The 18487-nt window shown below is 41.3% G+C and overlaps 1 protein-coding gene across 4 annotated transcripts in view; it reads left to right on the top strand.

Annotated features, from left to right (window-relative positions):
* EGFR (epidermal growth factor receptor) overlaps window positions 1–18487 on the top strand; it is a 234815-nt gene that overhangs the window by 144361 nt on the left and 71967 nt on the right. For all 4 annotated transcript variants that reach the window (XM_037837162.1, XM_037837161.1, XM_037837163.1 and 1 more), the window contains exons 3-8: window positions 1564–1747; window positions 4897–5031; window positions 9610–9678; window positions 10569–10687; window positions 12441–12582; window positions 14333–14449. In XM_037837162.1, coding sequence (XP_037693090.1) covers window positions 1564–1747; window positions 4897–5031; window positions 9610–9678; window positions 10569–10687; window positions 12441–12582; window positions 14333–14449 — 766 coding nt within the window. The remainder of the gene's footprint in view (window positions 1–1563; window positions 1748–4896; window positions 5032–9609; window positions 9679–10568; window positions 10688–12440; window positions 12583–14332; window positions 14450–18487) is intronic.

The following is an 18487-nucleotide window of genomic DNA, read 5'->3' as shown; positions in this document are numbered from 1 at the left end:
TCTAGGAAACTATAATTGAGCATTTTATGTGAAGGCCACATTACCAGCAAGTGCCAAGTTATAGATGGAAAAGAATATCAAAGAGAAATAGGCTAATCTGGCATTCCAGTATCCTCATAGACACTGATATTAATCCCTTAAGCATTGCTTCAGACAGTGGTGATACCAAACAAATGCAGGGCTCTCTGCCTGTTGTGCATAACAGCCAACCCATGACCCCAGGGTTTCAAAGAAAGGATTTATTGCACAAAATAGGAGACCAGATGGCTCACCAGCCCAAAAATCTGTCTTACCTAGTCTAAGGAATTCAGGGTTTTTATGGATTCAAACAAGGGGAGATGGAGTTGTAACCATTACAATATCAAGTATAAACAGGGCTAAGACTAGGGAAGAATAACCATTAAAATAGTAACTGTAAACAGGGTTGAGACTAAGCTAGAATGACCATTACAATAGTAAACATACACAGGGCTGAGACTATACTAGAATAACCATGGTTATACTAGAATAACCAGTACAATGGCAACTGTAAACAGGGCTGAGACTAAGCTAGAATAACCATTACAATAGTAACTGTAAATAGGGCTGAGACTAAGCTACAATGACCATTACAATAGTAACTGTAAATAGGGCTGAGACTAAGCTACAATGACCATTACAATAGTAAGGATACACAGGGCTGAGACTATGCTAGAATAACCATGGTTATACTAGAATAACCATTACAATAGCAACTGTAAACAGGGGTGAGACTTAGCTAGAATAACCATTACAATAGTAACTGTAAATAGGGCTGAGACTAAGCTAGAATGACCATTACATTGGTAAGTATACACAGGTCTGGGAGCAGCCTAGAATAACCATCACAATGTAAATATACACAGGGCTGAGACTGGTTGAGTAATTTCAGATATTAACTTCTGCCTATTCTACAACAGAGAAAGAAAAAAACATCTATATGATGATTCAGTAATCATAAGCATTTGTTAATTCTTAATTTCTCTGTTACAGTGGTGTGCCACAAAACTGGCTGTTATGAAAAACAAGCCCTGGTTTGTAGTGTTTGCCAATTTCCTTGGTATAAATACTCCCAGCATGGCTGATTTCATGCTACCAAGAGTTTAACAAACAGTTCACAATACTCCAGAATTTTTAATAGTAGCCTCTCCTGAGCTTCAGAAATTGGTGGCAGTTGAATTTTGGATTTGCTTGACCTTCTTCTAGCCTTGTATTTTTTTGAAATAAGAAAGCATACAAGATAGATACAAAATAACTAATAAAATTGTTCCATTTTCATCTGAGGGTTTGAACACCAAGTAAAACAAGAGACAGCATCTCTAAATAATCACATAGGTCTTTGTTAATAGCAGCAGATTTCAAGACACTAAAATTTAGGGACTATGGTAAATCCACTTGCTTCCTGTTTCCTCAGTTGTTATCATCTGCAGGCTTTGCATCTGTAGAACACTCACATTAGGTGTCTTGGGCTCTCTGACGCATTTAGACCTTGCATTCTTGAGTTCCTCAGAAGAGAAATAACCTAGTCACTTTTTATCTCCTCAGACCATCCAGGAGGTTGCAGGCTATGTCCTTATCGCCCTCAACACTGTGGAGAGGATTCCTTTGGAAAACTTGCAGATCATCAGAGGAAATGTGCTCTATGAAAACACCTATGCCCTCGCGGTCTTATCCAACTATGGTACAAATAAAACTGGACTGAGAGACCTGCCCATGCGAAACTTACAGGGTGAGGGCACCCTTGACATCCTCCGGGGAGGGGGGGGTGTAAATGCAGAGAGAGACTTCCCCCTTCTTCCTGTGCACTTGTCACTTTCTGTAATCCCACCTTGCAGAAGACTTTCATTCGTCAAGTACACATACATTGAGTGTGAGTTGCGTATCAGATATAAGCAGGTCAAGGTTACCAAGAGGAGGGTGGATGATAGAATGGGGTTGGGAGATCTAAGTCAGGGACCAGCTCTTCCACGAACATAGAACAATCTCCAGAGAGTTAGTAAGAAACAGTAAAGATTCTGGGGACAAGAGAATGACCAGATGACCCAGCATGGAATGGAGAGCTTTCATGCACAAGGAGAAAATAAACTGTCAACCTTATTACTTGGGCCTTGGGATAAGAGACATACATTAAAAAGCAACCCACATTTGAGGAAGGACAGGGAGTGCAGGTCTTAAGGGAGAAGTCTGAATTTTCATGAGTAGGATATGGTGAGTGTCCTTATGAGAAGAAACTATGGAAGATGATAGAAAAGAAGGCAAGTTGATTTAAAAAAAAAAAGAAGCTAGCAGTTATTAAGCACTTGCTCTGTGGCAGGTTTGATGTCAAGCATGTTTAATAGATAGCTTCATTTCCAGAGCAGATATTATACACCACCATTTAAAGAAATGGTGACAGGGTCTCTCAAGGTCCCAAACTAGTCAATGGAATGGTAGAAAGGCCAGGTACAGCCCTCACATCTCTGTCCCCAGAGTCCTCACCCTTCCCCATGTGCTCTGCAGACCAGGCAAGGATGTGATTAAAGGAGCGGATACATAGCAGAGTCATTCCATGTTTGGAAGTGATTGGGTGCCAATCACAGGTATGGCGATGCTGAGATCTGACCCTTACCTCCAAAGACGAGAACAGATCCAGCTGGGCGCTCCCCTCTAGTGTGGCCCCTTGCTTCTGCCATTCTCTGAAACTTCCCTAAGAATTCCCACCCGCCACTTTAACTGCTCAGGGCATGCATGTGCACGTTCCCGTGTTTATGCTAACACAAACTTATGTTATACAGGCCTTCTGTGTAATGGCCTGTTATATGCATGCAGTGGGTTTCTATCTTCCTATCTTGCCTCACAACTGTATCACAGTGAGAGGCAGCCCATGGATGAGCGCAGACCCTGGAGCCAGACTGTCTGGTTTCCGTCCAGCCCTGACTCCATCGCCTACCAGCCATAGAACCTCTGAGTATGTGATTTAACACCCCTGTGGCTCAGGTTGCTCATCTTCAAAAATGTGGATAATAATGCTTATCATACCTCCAAGAGCTCTTGAGAAAATTAAATGAATTGCTGTAGGTAAAGTGCTCAGGAGCTATTTCTGTTGTTGTTGCTATTATTATCTTTTACAACCAAGGTTGAGGTTGTAGCCATCCAGATTATTTAATACGGTACTGTTCATTATTCGCTAACCCAGTGCCTGTCACGTAGTAAGCATTCCTTAAATGGTGAAAGTAAAAATAACAATTGACTAGTCTTCTAAGCTGCTTTGGCCGTGGCCACTGAATTCTCCTTCACCTGCTGTCCCCTTTCCCTTCTCACAATTGTGAATTGTAGGTGTTCTGTAGGGCTCCATCTTCAACGCTTCCAACTTTAAAAGCTCTTGGCACCCTGATCTGTTCTGCTAATTGTCCCAGCAGCCTTGACATCCCTATTCTGCCTGCATTTCCAGTTCTGACCTTGTGCCAGAGCTTCATCCACTTGGCTCTGGCTCCCTAATTAATGTTTTCACCGGACTGCCCTGCTGTCATCTCTGATTTTACATAGTCTTCTCCGTTTGGCATCCAAATCTCTGCAGTTTGGCCTTTTCTGTGCTCCCAGCCTTGCTCCTGCTCTTCCTTCATTCTCCACCATCCGCTGAATAAACATCCTGTTCGCCCACCGTGCCTCCGCTCGGGGTCTGCTGCTGTCCACCTGCAATGTCCTCACCGCTATTCCTCTAAGATATGTGCCTGTCAGTGTTCTGGGAAATCTTCTCTTTCCACCATCCTAACTGACCTCCTTTTCCATGTTGGTACTTGTACACGTGGTACACACAGTCCCTGCCTGTGGGATTCTGGGCATTGTTTACTGTATCTAAATTGATTTTTGTCATATTGAAATTACAGATAGTCATTGAACCACTGTGCAGATCAACTGAGGTACCAGTTAGCACAGTACACAGCCCATGCAAGGGTCTGGCCTTGTCCTACTGCCCTCCAGTGTGTATCTGTGGTCTTTGTGTACAAGGTGACGTCTGTCCTCACCCTTCCCCACCCCACCACTTCCCTCCTTCCCGCCCCTTTCCCCCATGTAAGCAAAAGTCTGATTCGCTTTTGTAGACCCTGCAGCCCTTGCTAAAATGTTTTGTACATGTACGTTGTTCAGTAAATGTTTTTGTTCAACTTCATTGATGCAGTTCTCCTCTTGCTCAGGCTTGACTCTTTATCATCCCTGATTTTTCACACCCTATCCATTCTTCCTTTGAAATAACTGTAGTGTCTTTTATGTCCTTTGTTTTCCCTCCTCCACTCTGTACCATCGCCACATCTACTCATGACTCATGGCTAGCAATATTCTCCATAATTACAGATTCTTTTTACCCAATGGCACACTTGTTACCTTTTCTCCACCGAAAATCCTCCAAGGCCCCTTGCAGCATGTCGGGTTAAGTCTCACCACCTTATGCTGGTGTTCAGAGTCTACAGCGCTTCTGGTTGCCACCCACCTGTCCTGCTCTACCTGCCCTTCCACTCCATGGCATCACTCCAGTCCAGCCTGGGCCAGCCTACCCTGGAATCACCAACTTACTGTCCACTCCCTTCCTTCCACACTGCGATTTATGCCATGCCCATTGCCTAGACTGGTCTCTTCCCTCTCTCTTGTATTTCCAAATTCTAATTGTTATTCAAGGTCCCATTCAAGGGACATCTTAACTTCCCCCATGGCACTATCATCAACAGATTTCTCATTTGCCTACACCAAACTTCCCTAGTCATGGGGCTGTCCTTTATACACTGCATCTTTTTTAGCAGAATGTCCAATGTAAAGAAATACTTACACACTTCATAATAGTTTAAAGAAAAATGGAAAGTTGTGGCTACCTACTTTTTCCTTACCGTGGGTTCCTTTGTCTTGCAGAAATCCTGCTTGGTGCTGTGAGATTCAGCAACAACCCTGTCCTCTGCAACGTGGAGACTGTCCAGTGGCGGGACATTGTCCACAGTGACTTTCTGAGCAATATGTCAGTAGACTTTCAGAACAATCTGGCCAGTTGTAAGTATCCTACAAACTCTGCCTCCAGTTCCTTTGGTGGCATAAAACTGAAAGTGGAGGTGGAGTGAGAGAAGGGATGTCTGACATCTTTTCTAGGACACATTAACCTAAAACACAAATAAGTCATAAATAAATTATCTGAGGAGTAGAAGAGCATTTATTTAAGAGGGAGGGAAAAATCTGATTTTGTGGTGGACAGTATTGTGGTTTGCCAGCACCTAAGCCCTGAGATGGACATTGAGAAGAACCTGGTGCTTGCAGGGCAGGGAGAGTCAGAGCCTGTCAGTCCTTGGCACCCGTAGGCTTTTCCCATCCTTCCTGGTGAACATCTGCCAAACTTTTCTGCATTTGTTAACTTGGCACCAAGCCTGAAAGTGGCCCCCAGACCCTCCTGAAATCTGGGGCTGAACTCTGCCCTCCTGGTGTTGTTGACTTTCCCACGCAGAGCCTCAGGCAGAAGGGAATACAGGGACAGGGAGGGAGCCCTATCCTCAGTCTCTGTGAGAGTACATTCTGGAAAGTAGACCAGGCAGCAGGTCAGCTTCAAAGCCCTGGCCTGGTTGCCAACACTGTGTGGGAAACACTTGCTAACTCTTATCAAGCACCCTCATCTTGGTCTCCCTGGTCTTATAATCCTTTAAAGTAAAAGCTAGTCACCATTTCCTGCTTCTCTGTTTCCCTAAACCAGTGCAGTAGCATATTTGGTTTCTGGTCTCAGAGAGTTTGGAGCTATCATGAATTTCCAACATGGTCCATGAGAGCCCCTTTGTTTTATATTATTCTGCCAGATACCCAGCTTGGCACCTACCGTGTTTGCAAGAAACTGAAAGCTTTATTTTAAAATACAAGATTTTTTATTATCCATAAGATCAAGGTTAGCATTTCCTCAATCACCTGTTGGTCTATGAGGACGTTAAATTGTGCACATTTATTAAAAAAAAAAAAAAAGAAACTGATACTCCTTGAAAGATTTTGAGGCTAATATGGCTTTGCTGTGAATCAGATCAAACAACACCAAAATGGTCACCTCCAACACTGAATACCACCACAACCATGGGAAAGACCCACCAAAAAAAAAAAAAAAAGTTGGAAAAGAAGAATGCTAGACAGGCTTCTGCAATAACAATATCAAATATTGCACATCTGTAAAGTGTAGAGTATAGTACTGTTTTAAGAATAGACAAGCAGATCAGCCTAACTAATCCATAAAGAAGTGACATTTCAAATGAAAGCAGGAAGAATACATTATTCAAGAAATTGTTCTGGAATTATTTAACTATTTGAGAAAAATCAAAGTAACTAAACAATTAAAGTTTTTTTAAAGGAACTAGGTATATTAGGTTAGTCATATGTATCAGAAAGTACAAAATCACCATCCACCTGACATGTATATATTCCTTGTTACTTCCCTCACTAATGGTGAGTTTAGAAATCTACCACCGGGCCTTGCAGAAGAGAGAAATCCCACACCTTTACCTAGTGCTCTGCAGGCCACACAGTGCTTCTGAGTACCTTATATCATTTAACCAAAAAACCCCATGAGATAAAATAAGTATTTTATCAACAAGGGATCTGAGATTGGGAAAGGTTAGATAATGTGCCCCAGCACATCCTGCTGGCTGTGGGACAGACAGTGCAGAGCCCAGACAGCAAGGAGGAAAGAGGGGACATTCTTATCCATGTAATTGGGGAAATTCCCAGGGCCACACAGACAAGATGCATGCCCAGAAAGGATTAGGAGGGAGGCCCCTGTACTTCAGCCTGGAGCTATCCTCTAGACACCTGGTGTAGATAAGCCCAGAAAAAGAGCACTTGCACAGGTCAATCTGCAAAGGCTGGGGAAAGTTTTTCCTTTTTTTCCTTCTTTTTCTTTTTTGGATCAGCCCTTGACATTCAAGGAATGGTCTATCCTAACACTAGCTGGTTATCACCTTAAGTACCAGACCCCTCAGAGTCTAAATTCTAGCAAATGTTCTAGCAAAAGTCAAAAAATATACAAAGAAATGGGAAATGATGGTCCAGGCAAAGGAGAAGATTAAAACATTAGAAACCATCAGTAAGGAGGACCAGACCTGGGGCATTCCAGGCAAAAACTTTAAATGTTGGTCCTAAATATGCTTAAAGAGTTAAAGAAAAATAATAGATGAACACAAGAGAATATCAATAGAAAGATGGAAATTATGAAAAGGAACCAAACAGAGCTGAAGACCACAGAACAGAAATTAAAAATTCCCTAGACGCATTTAACAGAAGATTGGAGCTGGCAGAAGAAAGAATCAGTAAACACGAAAATAGACAATTGAAATCATCCAGTCTGGGGAGCAGAAGGAAGAAAGAATGAGCCTGAGGAACCTGTGGAACCCATCAAGTGTACAAATATACACGTGGCAGGAATCTTCCAAAGAGAAGAAAGAGAGAAAGGAGCAGAGAGAATATTCAAGGAAATAATGGCTGAAAACTTTGCAACTTTAACAAAAGACATGAATCTACACATTCAAGCCATTCAACAAACTCCAAATGGGTTAAACAGAAATGGACCCAGACTGAGGATTATTGTAATCAAACTATCAAATGCCAAAGATAAAGAGAATTCTGAAAGCTGCAAGAGAAGCAAAGAAGCCTCAGTAAGATTTAAGTGCTGATTTCTCATTAGAAACCGTGGAGGCACGAGGGCAGTGTGATGATAAAGTAAAGCACTGAAAGCAAAAACTGCCAACCAAGAATTCTATATCTGGCAAGGGACTAAGACCTTCTGAGATAAAACAAAAACTCGGGGAGTTTGTCACCACTAGACCAGTTCTAAAAGAAATGCTAAAAAGAGTTCTGCAGGTTGAAAGGAAAGGACAATGGATAATAGATTGAAGCCACAGGAAGAAATAAAGATCTCTCGTGAGGGTAACAACAGGGGTAAATAGAAATGCCTGTACTATTGTATTTTTAGTTTGTGATTCCACTTTTTACTTCCTTCAGGATCTAAAAGGCAAATGCATAAAATATAATGAGAAATCAGTGGTTTTATGACTCATAGTATAGAAATGTGCGATTAGGAACAAGGACTACATAAAGTTGGGGAGTGTATAGGATTATAGTTTGTATATACCTTGAAGTTAAGTTGGTATCAAAGCAAACAGGATTGTTGTAGGTTTAGGATGTTAAATTTAAGTCCCATGGTAACTACAAAGAAAATATGAGATTATGCAAATTCCCAGAGATAGAAATTAAGAGGTGGGAGTTAATGCAAAATGGGTGTAGGGTTTCCGTGTGGGAGATGGGAAAGATTAAGTAATGGAAGGTGGTGAGGGTACTGTAACATTGTGAATGTGATTAATCTCACTGAATGTATGCTTGGGAGTGGTTGTGATAGGAAGATTTATGTTGTATATATGTTCTCACAATTTATTTTAAAAAAAAAACTAAAGAGAAAATGACAGTTAAAGGCAATCCATGATCCTGGTGGAATCAAACAATGGAGGTGAGGAGGATCAAAGGGACATTATTGAGACGTATGAAAAAATCAGAATATTTACCGTAAGATTTGCATCCACGTTAGATTTCTTGAACTTGATAACTGCACTTAAGGTTGTTATATAAGTGAATATCCTTGTTCTTAGGAAATGTGCATGGCGGTACTACATGTTGAAGTAGCATGATGAATACAGCCTACACTCAAGTGTTCATAAAATGGATTGGTAAATAGACAGATAGGTAGGTAGGTAGGTAGATAGATCGATAGACTGATAGGCTGATGGATAGATAGAATATATGGAACGTGGCAAAATGTTGAATCTGGTGGCTGTGGGTATCTAGGGGGATGGGAGTGTGTTGGAGTTTTCTCTATAGAGTTTGAATTACTTTTGTAACTGTCCTTGAACATATTACAAAATAAAAAATTTAAAAAAAAAACAACTTTGTAGCTGTAATTTGTAATTCATCAAGTATGAAACCCACAAATATTAATTGATCAATTACAAATATTTCCATACAGTAGCCTGCAAATCAATGGCTGAGGTTTTAGATAATCGACAAAATCCACACCATTAACATTTTCACCTTGATTTGGAGTCCAGGAAATTTTGTTTACAAACAATAGGGTCAGGCAAAGATTTAATGTCAGACCCCAACAAAGTAGGATGAGTAACCAGTCATGTAACTCAGGACTGATCTATAATGGTTGCACATCAGAAGATCAACCAGATAAGACACCCTTAAGATTTTTGTGGAAGACACTGGAAAATTCACCATACCCAGCAAACTGGAAATCCAGAACCTTGAGTTCAGTTCGGATCCCAGCTTACATGGCCTGTGACAAATCAATAATTACTCTCTGCCTCCATTTCTACAGCTGAAATGTAAATAAAAGGAGGACAAGGTTCTTCGGTTCATCTTTTTTTTTTCTTATACGGGTCTTTTCAATCATCCTACACACCAACTAACCAACCAAGAGAGAATAAGACATTTGAAAACTCTACTTTATTTCTAGAATGTTCATCTGTACAGACAGTTAGGAATGGTGTCGTCAGTTTCTCCTCATCAGTTTCCTTTCACTGAGATATGAAATTTCCCTATTTTATATTTTAGGCCAAAAGTGTGATCCAAGCTGTCCCAATGGAAGCTGTTGGGGTGCAGGAGAGGAAAACTGCCAAAAACGTAAGTCAGTGAGCAGAGTTTCAAATAGACCTGTTACTTAGGTGATTGGATTTGTTTTCCCTTTGAAGACTCAAAACTTGTTCTTGATTATAAGGACAGATGTTTACAGTGATGTGAATGACAGTCTTGCAAATCTCACTGCATGCGGTTAATCCAGTGAAGGCTATTTTTGGCACCTCAGGCTGTCATAAATAAGTGGAAGGCAGCCACCAGTCATTCTTTTCTGAGCAATATGCTTAGCAGATTTTCCAGGGAAAGGAAGACTTGTCTTTGTTTACATGAGTCACCAGACTTCTTGTTTTCTCTCTCTGGTTCCCACCTACATAGGAGCATGAACAATGTTTAGCAAGAGGGATTTTCCGGCTAAATCCCACTTTAGGCGAGAAAGGTTAATTTATATCTGCATGGTTGTCTGGCTCCGGATTCTCAGTGTCTAAAAAACCTGGGGACGTGGACTCTTGAAAACTGTCTGCATTACTTTTAATTGTGACATTGCTGTTATGTGCTTTTATTTAAACACTACTTTCTGACAGGTACTTTTCTTATTTGTAGTGCTTTCCGTTTTACTCAAACGCTCCATCATATCTAGTATCTGATTATTTACCTCATAACCTGTATCGGTTATTTAGATCGAGACTTGATCCAGACGATTCTCCTAACTAAATAGGAAGGGGGTAAAAAAGGTGCAATGAGGAAAGGCAAAGATTTTATTTCATTTGGCTGAACCTTGAATGTTGGCGTACTTTAATGAGCTGCAGCATACTGAATCTGTCCTTTTTTCCACTTTTTTGTCAACTGTCTGCAAGTGCCCAGTGGCCTCCAACCCTAGGAATGAGCTTTCCCTCCTCCACTCACTCTTGAGCTGATGGAACATCTCTGCTCTTTTTCAGTGACCCAAACCATCTGTGCCCAGCAGTGTTCAAAGCGCTGCCGGGGCAGGTCCCCCAGCGACTGCTGCCACAACCAGTGTGCGGCCGGCTGCACAGGCCCCCGGGAGAGTGACTGCCTGGTAAGATGAGCCAGGGTGTTTGTGCAGCCTACCTGCTGCACTTCCCACCCCCACCCCCCCACCAGCCCTCTCTGGCCCCCAAGATAAATCTCAAGGGCTTGCTATGGAAGCAGTTAACTACCTTTTTGTAGCAATAGACATGGATATTTAACTTTGCCAGGTGAGAGTATTTTTTATTGTGCCGCCTCCATGACCTACTGTGTGACCTTGGGGAAATTATTAACCTCTCTGTGCCTCAATTTCCTCATCTCATAATTGGGGATAATAGAGTATTTTTTATGGGATCTATATGATGTAATACATGTGATATCCAAGGAGCTTAGCATAGATCAAACGCTAAATACATGTTATTTGTCATTAATGTTTATTGTTGGACCACCACCACCATCATCGGTGACATCACAATATTTATTGTTTTGCTTTCTTCTCATTACAAATCTGCAGAGTTGAAACTGTACGATTCCCCAAAATATAGATGGACACATTGGTTAATAGACCAGTTCAGAGCCCACTGATTGACAGTGGCTTGGCTGGAACTACCTGTGGGTCTTCTGTCACTAATCCCTCTGCTCTTTCCACCATCCCTCAGGTGCCTCCTGAGTTGCACCCTCCCAAGGGGCCTGGGAGGACTCATTTTTGTTCCTGTTATTGCAGGAAGCTCTAGCACACAAAGCTTTGGGTGCCCCTTCCGGGGCTGTGGGCACTGCATGTAGGATGCATCTCAGATCACGAGCCCCCTGGAAGTCCTGGGACCCCCAGGGCTACTGGATATGAACCCTGGAGTTGGCACCAGATCCAAGGGGTCCTCCCCAAGTGCAGTGAGGTACCTGCTCCACCCTAGGATTGAATCCAGTGGCTCTGCATGGCTTAGCCCACAGGAAGCCTCTCAATCCTGAAGCTGGTGGAGACTCTGGTTTCAGAGAGGGAAAGATTTTTAAATTCCAGGGCCTGGACCCTACCCCAGGGATTCTGATTCTGTCAGTCTGGATAGATTCTAATGCACAGCTCGAGGGGAGAGAGTGTACATGAGATTCTTAGGAAGATCCCCCATGGTATTCCATCTGGACCTTTTTGCACTGCACCTTTCATAATCGATAAATAAATTATCAAATGCATCCTCAAATTTCTTTATAAGGGAAGCCCATTGATAAACTGAGTCTTAAAACTAAATTTACTCTAGGGTTAACTACTAGAAGTGTGAACTTCTTCACAGTTCTGTAAATTAATAACAAAGAAAGAAGTATTTTCTCTGATCATAAATTGTCTTGAAAGGGCTGTATATTTTAAAAAAAAAACAAAAAACATACTTTTAAGAGAAGGGTCTTTGTGACTCTACTGAAAGAACTTGCCTAGACTTTCCCCCTCTAATGGAACACCTGAACATTAAGAACCGTGAGCTACGTGAATATGCAAATTCATAGAGACAGAAAGTTGATTAGAGGCTATGAGGGGAGACATTTAGGGTAGAGAATGGGGAGGTAATACTTAACGGGTGCAGAGTTTGTTTGGGGTGATGGATGGTGGTGATGGTGGCACAATAGCATGAATGTAATTGACAACACTGAATTGTATAATTGAGAGTGGTTAAAATGGGAAATGTTATGTTACATATGTTCTACCACAATAAAAAAAAAAAAATAAGAACTGCTCTGTGAGCATTAGAAAGGAAAAACCACACTGTGTGCCATTTGTCCTGGGCACCCAGCATCCTTGCCTGGTGTGACCCAGCCGCTTGCCATCCCTCCCACAACAGGCCTGCCGCAAGTTCCGAGATGAAGCCACGTGCAAGGACACCTGCCCGCCCCTGATGCTGTACAACCCCACCACATACCAGATGGATGTGAACCCAGAGGGCAAATACAGCTTTGGCGCCACGTGTGTGAAGAAATGCCCACGTGAGTTCATTGCATGCAAAACCTTTAGATTTATCAAGCATCAGTTTCCTATTTTGTCTCCCCCTGGAACCCTGGAGGATGCTCGTCTGGGGTAGTCCTTGGGTCTCTTCTGCTGATAAGTGCTTGGATTTGCCTTGTGGACAGGCAGGTAGGACAGTGAACATCCAGAGTGCTGGGGTGAGCTGCCTGGTATACAAAGCAAGGTGGTAAGGTGCATGATGTTCTGTTCACAGAGCCAAGTCGTCCTCAACATTGGTTCTATGCCGGCAGTGGCCAGGCTGCCTTGCAGAACAAAAACACCTGTTGCTCCACCCACTGAAGTTCACGTCCAGCTGCAGTAGGCCGGGATATCCAGTTGCCTGATTGGCAGCAAGCCATGGTCCACTGGACCATTACACTGTTTCACTCTTGGACCAGGCGTTTATTTAACAGGACACTAAATTAGAGAGGATGTCAGGAGACATGCCGTCTCGAGCATTTAAAATTCCGGTGGAAATTATGCCTCTTAGGGGTAGTGCAGAGTTTTTGGTTCATTGATTTTTTTTCTTTTCAACTTTATTGAGATGTATTTACTCACCACACAAGCCATCCAAAGTATACAGTAACTGGCTCACAGTATCATCACATAGTTTTGCATATCACTTGGGTTTAGTTTTGTTTGTTTGTCTTTGCATTCTAGTGGTGGCTATAGAGTTAAGGGAAACGGTGACATGATGAATTCCTAGCAAAGAAAGTGCAGGGTTAGCTAATTCAAGAGCTGTAGAAAAAAAATAAAATCTTGATTTCTAATAGATGAGATTAGCTAAGAAAAAATTTTAAATGAACAATTATGAGGGGAAGATTTGCCCTACCAGGTTTGTGTATGTAAAGAAATTTTAATTCTGTACAGAAAAAATAATAAATCAATATAATGATAAGGCAATGCACAACATGTGGAAAACTAGTATAAAGAAAAATTTGCCGCAGTTATGGTGTTGATATTATAGGACTTATAGAAAGAACTTAAAAATCCATGGAAAAACAAAAGAACCTAATAGAGACATCAATAGAAAACAAAAAACACAATTCACACTAGAAAAATCTACTGTCTATTGAACATTTTTAAGGATCTCATTGGAAAAATCAAAATGAACATGTAGATTTCCTACAAAAATAAAGTGGAAGTTAATATTAAAGCAGATAAATTACTGTAAGGGTGAGTGAGGCAGGGAAAAGGATGGAGGTATCTGGCTGTGATGCTGAACCAGTTAGCTAAAGGGAATTATTGTCAGATCTGAAAAGCACCAGTGAAAGGGAACACATATCTGTCAGGAGAATTGAATGTAATCTCAAATATGGCAGCCACAGTGGAAAAGTGTGGTCTTTGTTGAGGTTGACATACTTTTTAATAAATACTCAAGCTTTAGCTGTAAGTTCAAAAGACAGAACCTAAAGAAAATGTGAGTTGCCAAAAGGTGCTTTAAGCTAGTGGGAACACACAATATTTCCTCCCCAAAACGTCTATCCCCTGCCTGTGATGAAATATCTTTATTTCTCCATAGTACAGTCTCAAATGCTATTAAACTCTTGAACTCGATTTCCTTTTCTGTTTGCCATCTTTCATTCTCAGCCCTTAAAGTTTACAAAAAAAACACAAAGGATTATGGGCCCTTTTCATCAACTCTTTACTGTAGCATGTGAGAGCGTCTGTGTGGGGCCCGGGAACACCTGGTTCCACTTTCACCACCTCCTCTCATTGTTTCTTCCTCAGATAACTATGTGGTGACAGATCACGGCTCGTGCGTCCGCTCCTGTGGACCTGACAGCTATGAAGTGGAGGAAGATGGCGTCCGCAAATGTAAAAAGTGCGAAGGGCCTTGTCGCAAAGGTGGGGAACCTCCACCTGGCATGCGCAGGGCTTTCTCTCTGATAATGAATCTGGTTTATTTGCCCACCTCAGGGCTCCCTCAGCATCACCCTTAGAGTGAATTTGAGTAAATCTCAGATACTTGTTCTTTTCTTTATATTGTACCCTGAGCTTGGCGTATTGTCTATGCTAATTTTTAATTCAATTTTACTGAAATACATTCACAAACCATACAGTCAGCTGCAGTGTACAATCAGTTATTCACAGTATCATTATATAGTTGTGCATTCATCACTGCAATCAATTTTTGAACATTTCCATTAACACACAAAAATAGAAAAAGAATAAAAATTAAAGTAAAAAAGAGCTTGACATATTGTCAGTGCTAATTTTTATCTACTTTTACTTTATCTTTTCTTTGGGAAAATTTTAAACGCCAAGAAACGTTGCAAGAATGGTACAATGAACACTACACACCCTTCACGTAAATTCACCAATAATTAATATTTTGCACTTTGCTTTCACTCGGTCCACATTGTGTTTATATATGGGTGTGTATGTGTACATATTTGTGTGTGTGTGTTGTTTTTTTTCTGAACTATGCACTGTTGATCACACATATTGCAATCTTCACCCTTAAATATGTTAGCATGCATCTTCTATAATCTGAGGGAAATCTCCTGTATAACCAAAGACAATTTATCAATTCAGTACTATTTTCTAATATTCAGTATAATTCTAATTTCCAATAAGTCATTTATGATTACTTTCTTTTCCCCACCAGAATCCAATCAAGAATCATGGGTTTTTTTAAATCAAGAACAGTTCCTCAACTGCCCTCCAGCACCACCCCCCTTTTTTTTTAATCATTCATGACATTGATATTTTTGAAGAGTCCAGGCCATTTGCTTTACAGAATGCCCCTCAATCTGGCTTTGTCTATTGTATATCCTCACAATTAGATTCAGGTTAAACCTTTTGGGAAGGATCACTGCATAGTTGACCTGTTTTCTTCTCGTTGTATCACATCAGGCGGCACATGATGTCATTTAATGCCATTACTGATGTTAATAAATTTGATAATTCAATTAAAGTAGTGTCTGCCAGATTTCTTAGTGGTTAAAAAATAGTGATTTACTACTTCTACTATTTCTTATACATTTATCAGTTGGCATTCTTTTTAAAATTATTTTTTAGTGCCCAGGGTGTTTCCATTTCTCGACTGCTAAAACAAATACCCTGCAATGGCTTGGCTGAACAGCAGTAATTTATTGGCTCATGGTTTCAGAGGCTAAAAGACTTGCTTCCTCCCAGGGTCAGTATCTTCTGGCTGATCAGGATTCCGGGGTTCTTGGCATTTCCATCACATGGCAAGGCATTTGGTAGGATCTTCTTCCTCCTCCGAGTTCCGTTGACTTCCATTTCTGGCTGCTTCCCATGGATTTTCTCTCAGTGACCTTCCCTGTAATGCCCCCAGTAATAGGATTAAGACCAATCCTGACTCAGTTGGGCTATGCCTCAACTGATGTATCCTCATCAAAAGGTCCTATTTCCTGTGGGTTCAAATCCACAGGAATGTGTTAAGATTAGGAACATGTTTTTCTAGGGTACATACAGCTCCAAGCCACAGCACATGGGAAGGCATAGTGTTCTGGATTGCTAATGCTGCCAGAAAGCAAAGTACCAGAAATGGATAGGCTTTTATAAAGAGGGTCTATTTGGTTACAAAGTAACCATCTTAAAGCCATAAAGTGTCCAAGGTAAGGCATCAACAATAGAGTACCTTTACTGGAGAATGGCCACTGGCATCTGGAAAACCTCTGTTAGCTGGGAAGGCACGTGGCTGGCATCTGCTTGCTCCCAGGTTATGTTTAAAATGTCCTCCAAAATGTTGCTCTTGGGCATTTTGTCCTCTCTTAGCTGCAGCTCCTCTTCAAAAAGTCATTCTCAGTTGCTTTGAGGTCCCTGTCTGTGAATTCCTTTATAGGACTCCAGTGATCCAATTAACACCCACCCTGAGTGAGCAGGGTAATAATACCTTCATGGAAACTATTCAAACGTTTCACTCACAGTTGATTGCGTCACATCTCCACGTAAACAATCAAAGGATTCCAATCTAATCAACACTAATACCTCTGCCCCCACAAGATTGCATCAAAGAGCATGGCCTTTTGGGGGACATAATACCTCCAAGCTGGCACACATGGTATCCTTTTTTATTCAATTTATTGGAATCCTTTCCTATCATTACGCACTTTGGTGCTCAAATTGTCTCAAATGTCTCTGGTGGGAGCCTTTCAAGTGGTTTCTGTCTCCCCTTTTGCCATAACCCCATCATGTCTTCTTTTTTTTTTTTTTTTTTTTTTTACATTTTTTTTAATTCAGTTTTACTGAGTCCTACCATCATCCATGGTGTACAGTTAACTATTCATAGCACCATCATATAGTTGTGCCTTCAGCATCTCTATCCATTTTGAACATTTTCTGTACCAGAAAGAATAAAAATAAGAATAAAAAACAAAAGTGAAAAAAGAACACCCAAACCACCCCCCCCCACCCTATTTTTTGTTTAGTTTTTTTCCCTATTTTTCCAGTCATCCATCCTTACCCTGGGTAAAGGGAGTGTGATCCACAAGTTTTTCACTGTTACACTGTCACCCCTTGTAATCTACATAGTTATACAATCGTCTTCAAGAGTCAAGGCCACTGGGTTGGAGTTTGATAGTTTCAGGTATTTACTTCTAGCTATTCCAATACATTAAAACCTAGAAAGGGATATCTATATAGTGCATAAGAATGCCCACCAGAGTGACCTCTTGACTCCATTTGAAATCTCTCAGCCACTGAAATTTTATTCCGTTTCATTTTGCATCCCCCTTTTGATCAAGAAGATGTTCTCAATCCCACGATGTCAGGTCCAGATTCATCCCCGGGAGTCATATTCTGCGTTACCAGGGAGATTTACACCCCTGGGAATCAGGTCCCACGTAACGGGGAGGGCAGTGAGTTCACCCGCCAAGGTGGTTTAGCTAGAGAGAAAGGGCCACATCTGAGCAACAAAGAGGCACTCGGGGAAACTCTTAGCCACAATCATAAACAGGTTTAACCTCTCCTTTGCATCAATGAGCTTTGTAAGGGCAGGTCCCATGATAGAGGCTCAGCATACCAAACCACCAGCCCTCAGTGTTTATGAGAACATCAGCAACAATCCAGGTGAGGAAGCCCAGTACTTCCACATTTTCCCCCAGCTCCTCGGGGGGGGGGGGGGAGCCCTGCATATATGTTTTCATTCTCCACCCAAATTACTGTGGGATGTGTCGCTATTTCACACTAACCTGTGCAAACCTACAAGATCTCACTTCCTGTTCAAAGTTCCATGTAGTCATGGTGCTTGAACAAGCTGACTACACAAGTTAATTGCTTAGTATACTACAGAAAATATAAATCCTGCGTCAGATAACCGTCTCTTCCCTTGGTCTCACGTGGAAGTTGCCATCATGTCTTCTTACACAAAGGGCAGCATATTAGCTATGCTTTTTGTACCTTGCTTTTTTTAACCTAGTAGATCATGAAAATCTTTCCAGATGAGATCATAAATCATTAATCATTCTGTTTTGCAACTGTATAGTACTCCCCTGTGTGGCTGTGCCATAATTTTTCCAACTAGTCTCTTTTTTTAATGGTCTTTTGGATTGTTTCCACTATTTTGCTCTTACAAACAATGCCTCTATGAACAATGCTTGCCTTGAATATCATTTAAAATGCAACCTTTCCCACACACAAAGCCTTCCATGACTTCAATTGAAATTAATTCCTCCCTCCTGTGAACTCTGAAGGACATATTCTTGTGAATTATATCATGGGGCAAACTCACCATAGTGTTTCCAGTTATCAAATCCTAACAACCTTTCTGTGATGTCTCTGCTATCATGATACCCATTTTACAGATGAGGAAACTAAGTCACAGAGAATGTAACTCACTTGCCCAAGATCCAACAGCTAGGATTGGTAGAATCAATACTTGAGGCTAATGAAATCTCAGTCCCAGGTTAGACCTAT

The sequence above is a fragment of the Choloepus didactylus genome, chromosome 5 (assembly GCF_015220235.1).
Source record: "Choloepus didactylus isolate mChoDid1 chromosome 5, mChoDid1.pri, whole genome shotgun sequence".
In the NCBI taxonomy this organism is placed as follows: domain Eukaryota; kingdom Metazoa; phylum Chordata; class Mammalia; order Pilosa; family Megalonychidae; genus Choloepus; species Choloepus didactylus.
This window is presented reverse-complemented; position numbering and strand designations above follow the sequence as displayed.